The sequence below is a fragment of the Microtus ochrogaster genome, linkage group LG3 (genome assembly GCF_000317375.1).
Source record: "Microtus ochrogaster isolate Prairie Vole_2 linkage group LG3, MicOch1.0, whole genome shotgun sequence".
In the NCBI taxonomy this organism is placed as follows: Eukaryota; Metazoa; Chordata; class Mammalia; order Rodentia; family Cricetidae; genus Microtus; species Microtus ochrogaster.
The window spans coordinates 5535904-5544371 of NC_022029.1; the positions used below are offsets into that span (position 1 = coordinate 5535904).

At 37.1% G+C, this 8468-nt stretch overlaps 1 protein-coding gene across 2 annotated transcripts in view; it reads left to right on the plus strand.

Annotated features, from left to right (window-relative positions):
• The window catches only part of Csmd3 (CUB and Sushi multiple domains 3), a 952990-nt gene that overhangs the window by 876502 nt on the left and 68020 nt on the right, over positions 1-8468 (plus strand). For both annotated transcript variants that reach the window (XM_026785886.1, XM_026785885.1), the window contains 2 exons: positions 5531-5611; positions 6174-6287. In XM_026785886.1, the coding sequence (XP_026641687.1) occupies positions 5531-5611; positions 6174-6287 (195 nt within the window). The remainder of the gene's footprint in view (positions 1-5530; positions 5612-6173; positions 6288-8468) is intronic.

Here is an 8468-nt window from a genome sequence, read left to right on the forward strand (position 1 = left end):
GAGGGAGGGAGGGAGGGAGGGAGGGAGGGAGGGAAAGAGAGAGAGAGAGAGAGAGAGAGAGAGTAAGGGATAGAAGGGGAGAAATTTGAATGTGTGTGTGTATGTATGTATGTAAAAGCTCAAAGTTGAGGTTTGGTGTCCTTCTCAATCTCTTCCCCACATTATTGCTTAGGGCAATGTCCGTGAATGCATCCCCAAACCCACAATTCTAGCTACCTAATTCCAGATCACTTATTTCAGATAACTAGCTGACAAACTTATATCTAGGTTCTGGGGGTCAGAGCTCTAGTCCTCATGGCTGAGGAACAATGACTTTGAATGCTGTCTAGATAATTTATCAACAGTTTAATGGCATGTGAGACAGACACAAAGCATAAACAGTACACCGAATTCCTGTTTAATAATATTTGCCATTAGTTTCATAGGATTTGTGGAATAGCAATAATAACAACAGGAACTAGGGACTTTAAAGCAACAGATAGTTGTTCTCCCCCTCCTCATTATTTCACTGAATCTTGTCCTAAGTTGATGCTGCCCTAGAACTTGTGATCTTTTCATTTCAGTCTCACAAGTGATTCTGTTGTAAGGGTACACGTGTGTGGCACACCACTGGACTAGAAATTTATCGTGAAGTCTAGATTTCTGACTCCTTTAATTTTCTTTCTGTCCCTCACCTGTCCTTTTCTTTCCCTTCCCTCCACATCTCTCCCCTTCCATTCTTCCCTTTCTATCTTTCCCTCCCTCCTTTCCTTTCTCCCTCCCTCTTTTCCTCTTTTCTTTTCCCTCTCCTTCCTTTCTTTCCTCCATTATTTTCTTCCTAAAGACAAGCATATTTTGTATATTTTCTGAGATTATTTTGTATTACAACATTCCTTCCTTCACTTTCCTCTTTACAAACACTTCTATATACTCCTCTTCACTTTCCTTCAAATTAAGTCTATCTTTTCAAAATTCATATCACATGTACATATGAATTTGTATATATATATATATAACTATAATCTTTTGAGTTGATGTAATTAAGTTGAATGATATAGCAAAGCAAGTCTCTGAAGCAGGAAGAGGACTCAGACTTGAGCTACAGTGTTCAAACTGTTCCACGCCTTCCCTGAAGGCTGTGTGAGGCCCTTTCTTGTCTCCTACCTTCTGGGTATCAGCCAGTAATCACTGCATTGTATTGTGAATCACTACAGTTTCTTCCTGACTGATCATTGCCATGCCTCTCTTCCTCATTATTTCTTTTTATACGGATATGAGTCACCTAATTAAAACCTCACACTAATTCAGTATCGGTGGAACTTAACTGGTATCTGCAGTAACTCCACTTCACACCACAATCTGAGAGTCTAAGAAAGACGCTGTTGCTAAAGGACACTAATTGATCCTGGCATAGCGGGTATGAAATAGTGTTTGCCCACCCCGAGACACTGTTAGCGAAAACTTCAAATTCTACGATTATGGTAAGGAGCAGACATTCAGAAACCGATGAAAAATACTTTGTAAACTTCTTATTACTTGCTAATATTTTTGTATTCTGCTTCAATGTCAAAGGAGAAACAGATAAAGGTGATTTCTTCTAGTTTTCCCAACTTCTTTTTTCTTTTTCTTTCTTTGTTAAAATTTATTAGATTTTTAAAAATACCAATCCAAGTTTCCACTCCCTCCCCTCCTCCCATTTTCTCCACACACCCTCCCACCCCACCCCCATCCAGTCCTCAGAGAGGATGAGGCTCCTTTCTTTGTGGAAGGTTCAAGGCCCTCCCTACTATATCTAGGCTGAGCAAGGTATACATCCAAAGAGAATAGGATCCCAAAAAGCCAGTACATGCAGTAGGGATAAATGCTGGTGTCACTGCTAGTGGCCCCTCAGTCTGCCCCAGCAATTCAACTGTCAGCCACATTCAGAGGTTCCTTGTTCCTTTCCAGTCTGGCTGGAGTTGGTGAACTCCTATTAGCTCAGGTAAACTGCTTCAGTGGATGAACCCATCATGTTCTTGACCTCTTTTCTCATATTCTCATTCCTTCCTGTCTTCACTTGGACTTTGGGAGCTCAGTCCAGTGCTCCGATGTGGGTCTCTGCCTTTGTTTCCATCAGTTGCTGGATGAAGGTTCTCTGGTGATATTTAAGATATTCATCAGTCTGACTACAGGGCAAGTCAAGGCCCCCTTTCCTCTATTGCCTAGGGTTTTAGCTGGGATCATCTTTGTGCATTCCTGGGAATTTATCTAGATCCAGGTTTCAGCTAACCCTATAATGACTCCCTCAATCAAGCTATCTCTTTCCTTGCTCTCATCTCTGTCCTTTCTCCATCATGACTATCCCATTCCTTCAAGTTCTCTGTGACCCTCCATATCTCCTCTCTTCTTCTCCTTCTACCCTCCCTTCCTCCCCCACACCCATGCTCCCAATTTTATCAGGTGATCTTCTCTGCATTTTATTTTCAGGTGGATCTATATATGTTTTTCTTTGGGTTCACCTTATTACTTAGCTTCTCTAGTATCATGAACTCTAGGCTCAAGTTCCTTTGTTTATAGGTAATATCCAGTTATGAGTGAGTACATCCCATGTTCATCTTTTTGGGTCTGGGTTACCTCACTCAGGATAGTGTTTTTTAATTCCATCCATCTGCATACAAAATTCAAATTGTCATAGTTTTTTTTCCCCCCGCTGAGGAGTACTCTAATGTGTAAAAGTGCCACATTTTCTTTATCCATTCTTTAGTTGAGGGGCATCTAGGTTGTTTCCAGGTTCTGGCTGTTACAAATAATGTTGTTATGAACATAGTTGAACAAATGCTTTTGTAGTATGATTGAGGATATTTTGGGTATATGCCCAAGAATGGTATTGCTGGATCCTGAGGTAGGTTGATTCCCAATTTTCTGAGAAACCACCATACTGATTTCCAAAGTGGTTGTACAAGTTTGCATTCTTACCAGCAATGGATGCCTTTCTTATTTGGAACTCTACAGTCTATACCCAAATTGCTTTCCAGGCAGATCCTACTTAGATTCCACCTATGACACTTTCTAACCCACAGTCGCTTCCATTATATCCTCATTTTTTAAATTCTAAATGTTGGAGATATTTTAGAAAAGAATACTTGTTTGTTCTGAAGCTCTCTGCATCTTCAGAAACGCCCAACCTGCCACCCATTTAGCTCATATTTGTGGCATTATAGACATAGTGATGGCAATTACCAGGTAAAAAACAGTTTTACAATTTTCTTCCCTCAGGTGAGTTCACCTGGAGTCTTAAACTATGAGCAATTAGGCAAATGTATGCGTAATACTTAACTTCAAAACCAGGCACAAGCATGTTTGCTATACATAAAATATGATTTATTGACCTAATGTTTGTACTGTAAAGGACAAAGCCAACAAGGATCATAAGAGACATGAATAGCTTGTTGTTGTAGATTTGGAAATTAAAGCATAAATTTAAAAAAGAAATGAAGCCAAAGGAATTAGTGAAATCACCAAGATGGAGATAGAAAAACTTGATTCAAAAGATGTTTTGTCAGGAGGCAGAGGCAGGTGGACTTCTGTGAGTTTGAGCCTAGTCTAGTGTATAAAACAATTTCCAGGTTATCCAGGACTGTTTTTATACAGAGAAAACTGTCTCAAAAACAAGAAAACAAACAAAACCAACAACAAATAAATTTCTTTTGGGCATCATATCTATAAATAAGGGAAAAGTATTATTATTTTTATTAAAGTGGTAAGAACATTGTACTGGAAACCCTATGTGACCACATTGCAATTCCTTAGCTTCATGGGTTGTGTCCTGTGAAATTGATGGTAACTGGAAACAGAACAGAGCAAAGCAGACTTTATAGCTCAGAGCATCCCTTTGGAGTTGTGGAAATAGCATGGCCCTCATCAATAGTAATTCACAACATCTGGTCTATTGACCAGATTGACACTAAAACTGAGTAAGGTAGCTAATTTTCTGCATGTTCCATAAATGACAGAAACCGTGTGTAATGTGCTATACTTCCTCAAAACAATGAATAATTCATTTTTACGACACCTATGGCAAAATAAGCTTCATGTAGACGTGCACTTTGCTACATTTTCTGAGTTGATCTTTTTTCTGCGTTACATTCAAATAAATTTTCCTAAGAATAGACCATAAGTGTTTTTCTGTGTACTCTTCCATTATTTGTCCCTCTATATTTTTAAATCTCTTCATTATTTTCTTACAGTTATTTTAAAATTTCTCTTTTTGTCCTTACTAACCTGGATATTGGCTAGCCAATTAACCTTTTATAAAATGGATCTTGGTGAGAAGACAGCGATGATTCAGTAAGAATTCATCACTAAAGCTTATGTGCAAGGTTCTTTCCTCCTGAATCTGTAATGTCCTTTAGGTGTTGTAACCCTTTAGAAATGGGAAAATATTACTTGCTTTCAGCAATTATTTCAATAATTTCCTCTTGCATATGTTCGTCGGTGTTCCAGCAATACTCCTGCAACAGGTGAGATATTGAAGATGTAATCTGTGAAATAAGAGGACATTTACATGCTCTCACTATTCATATACCTTGACATGTTGTATAAATCAGTATGTTTTTATGTCACGTTCCCTTCATATACCCGCCTTTTTACTTTTAGTAGCAAAATTTATCATGTGAAAAAAAAAAAGCACACACATTCGTTTGCTTCACGTACAAACCAATGAAGAACAAATTAGCATGTTTGCAAAACTTCACAGAGAGAATAAGATTTTAATAAAATAATAAAGTGTTATGGATTTTAGGTATCCTTTTGAGTTAGTTTCCACGAGGCTTAGATTCAGAGACATTTTTGACAGTTTTTAAATGGTACCCAATACCAATTTTAACTAGGAATATGACTTTTAAAAGTGACAAGACACTATATTTTACACATATGTATCCTACATGTTCAATAATGTCCCAGGATGAGTTAATATTTGAAAGTTAGATAAAGTAGGTTCACACAGAGCTTGATCACACACAATAGCTATGTGATTTGTGTACATTTTCACCTCCTTTTATTAGTTTTCTATTTGGTCAAATGGAAATCATTATAGAGCTAGTTACACAGATACAAGATAAAATTTTGTGAAGGTCAATTAGGATACTAATAGCTTGGTACTTATAATATTGCCTAAAAAGGCCTACAAACTGAGCTCTTATCCGATGTCAGTCAGTTCCTTAAGTGCAAGGAATTCAATGATGAACCTTGAGAGCTGAAAATACTGATTAAATAAAGACACCAATACATGTTTCTAAAATGTGATCACTCTAAGAAATACAAAGAAAAAGAAATAATAAGGTGTTACAAATCATGTAACATGAATGAAGGGGCAGAAATACAGTGTATGCCATAAACTAATCTCACAATTAAAAAACGATTTGTTTTATCCCTTGGTTGTAGTCCTGTTTTTAAATGAGTAATTGAAAGTTAATGCATAAAAGTGTATTTCATTCTTTCAAAACCTTGTATAATTTTTGATACATGGAGTTTTCTCCAAAAAGGAATAAACAAGTATTGTGTATTTTTATAGCCTACCAACTAAGAGTGTGTCAGCCTCCACCACCTGTACCTAACGCAGAAATTTTGACAGAAGATGATGAATTTGAAATAGGTAAAGTATCTAAAATTACTTTTTAAAGAGTACATTCATAGCAGAACTATCTTTCTTAAAAGAAAAATCTAAGCACAAGTACAGTACCCTGTGGGTTGAAAGGATTTGTTGCGATTGTGAAGGAGGTAAAGCCATCTAAAGAAGAATAGAAACAGTGAAAGCTGTTTGTCAAGGGCATATTAGAACTGTGTTGTGAGCTTGAAGAAATGCCATGCTTGGATCCCTTAGTAATAAGCAATAGTATGACAATCTTCTTTAATTGGACCAGTTTGGAAGGATCATACTTATAGGAAGCAAATGAGTTCCTTACGGCAATTGCTTCTATGTAGCTAGTGTCCCTCATCAAGAATACGTGAGAAGCTTACTCCTGCCTTCATTTAAGGTAGATCCATGCTACCAGGCCTTGTTTGTTCAATGTTTAAGAATCAACCCTGCTTATAATTGATAGGCTTTTTTACATTGATTAAAAATAAATAAATGAAAATAATTCTGGTCCTAAAATAAAAACATCATTCAGCTACACTTTGTAGCTTGTCTGAAAGCCCCGTTTTTCTGTTAACAGGTGATATTATCAGATATCAGTGTCTTCCAGGATTTACACTGGTTGGCAATGCAATTCTGACATGCAGATTGGGAGAGCGGCTTCAGATGGATGGGGCACCTCCAGTTTGTCAAGGTATGGGTGTTTTGCAGTTTTTTGCTTATTTACTTTTTTTTTGAGACAAGTTCTTGCCCTATAGCTCAGGATGGCCTCAGACTTGAGTTTCCCCTGCATCTGCATCCTGAGTGCTGGGATTACACACGGTGTAACTTTTAACTTGTGGTTATTAACTCCTTAAACCTTTCTTTTATGCTTATGGCGAAAAGACAAAATTTCACAGAGTCGGGCGGTGGTGGTGCACACCTTTAATTCCAGCACTCAGGAGGCAGAGGCAGGCAGATCTCTGTGAGTTCGATTCCAGCCTGGTCTACAAGAGCTAGTTCCAAGACAGGAACCAAACGCCACGGAGAAACCCTGTCTCGAAAATCCAAAAAAAAGAAAAAAAAATTTCACAGAAAATGTGTCATTTCAGTATTGAATACTTGCCTGATAATATGATTTTGAGGTATATAATTCATACGGAGTATTTTTAATTCAATGATTTCTCAGTTGTGCTAATTAAAAAGATGTTTCATTCTTCTGAGATTTAATTATTTTAATTAGTCTGAAGTCAGTTCCTCCTATGCAAAGTGTTTTTTCTCTACAGGTATGATTAAGGGTAGAAAAAAAGGGGAAAACCAAAACAAAACAAAACAAGTACCAAATAAACATTTCCTTTTATTAGGAAAAAATATTCTAATCACTAGCTTTATAATCCTTTAGTTACTACATGTTAAGAATGAGAAGATTTGGATTCCCCAGACAGAAACACACACCAAAGCAAAACAAAACAAAAGTCAACCATCCTTTTATGGGCTTTGCTATATAAGCATTGCAATGTAAGACCATGATAGTCCCCCAAGTGACAGTCTAGGAGGCTATAGAATAATGAGAAGTAACTACTTGTGGGTCAGATACAGTTTGACGGAGGCATGTTACTCTGATTTTCAAATATACAATGAAAGTTGGATATTTTGTCGGAGAAAAAAATTAGGGGAAGGATGGTCTACTGTCCATTGAACATTCAGAGAGACATAAAAGAACTGGACGGGGACCTAAAGGAATTTACTGTCTTACCAAGACAGCTAAGGAAGGAATTTGAAAGACTAATATAATTAAGATGTTCAAACATTATTTATGATTGATTTGTGCTGGTCATAAATTTAACTCATTGTAACTGATTATAAATGGTTGCTAATTTGAAGAAAATTAAGCTATTTTATTATGCCACAATAGGGTTTCTTGGCTTACATTCTATATTGGAACTTTTTCTGACATGGAATTTGCTCCCTGAGGAGTATCATAATTGTTACTATAATATTCAAAACAGAAACAATGAGTCCATTGTGATTCATATTTATATTCTTGACACATTTAAGACTGATGCAGGAAAATTACCCACAATTTATAAGCTAACCTGGGCTAAATACAGTTCAGTCTGAACTACCAAGTAAGACAGTCCCTCAAAAGACAGCAAAACATTGTTTATTATTCTATCATGCTATATGTAGGAATTAGTATTTGATCTTCTACCTTGGAATCCTTATGAAATGATGAAGGTTATTTAGAGGAGTGTCTTAGTATAGCAGAAAAAAAGCAGTGAAGAACTTGTTACATTGTGAGAATGTCTTAAGGTCTCAGTCAAGGCTGCCAGAACCTTTTGAGTTTGAGTATTCATTCTGCAGTCTGTAACTTGTATCAGAAAAGGAGGTGTCATGCATGCAACTCTTTCCTCCATGGAAGAATTTTCTGTAGCCATTTAGGATTACATATATATGCATATTCAGGAACAGATACGAACAAATGGAAAAGTTAGGGTTTCTTCCTCTCAGGAGATAGTGCATGAAGAAATATTCCAATAGGCATAAAAGATGTGAGGAGTCAGAGCCATGCCATGACTGTTTTCTTTTTTTGTTTTTTTTTTTTATTTTTATTTTTTTAAATTTTTTTTTAATTTATTTATTCATTAAGGATTTCTGCCTTCTCCCCGCCACCGCCTCCCACTTCCCTCCCCATCCCCCGATCAAGTCCCTTTCCCTCATCAGCTCGAAGAGCAATCAGGATTCACTGACCTGTGGGAAGTCCAAGGACCGCCCACCTCCATCCAGGTTTAGTGAGTTGTGCATCCAAACTGCCTAGGCTCCCGCAAAGCCAGTATGTGCAGTAGGATCAAAAACCCATTGCCATTGTTCTTGAGTTCTCAGTAGTCCTCATTGT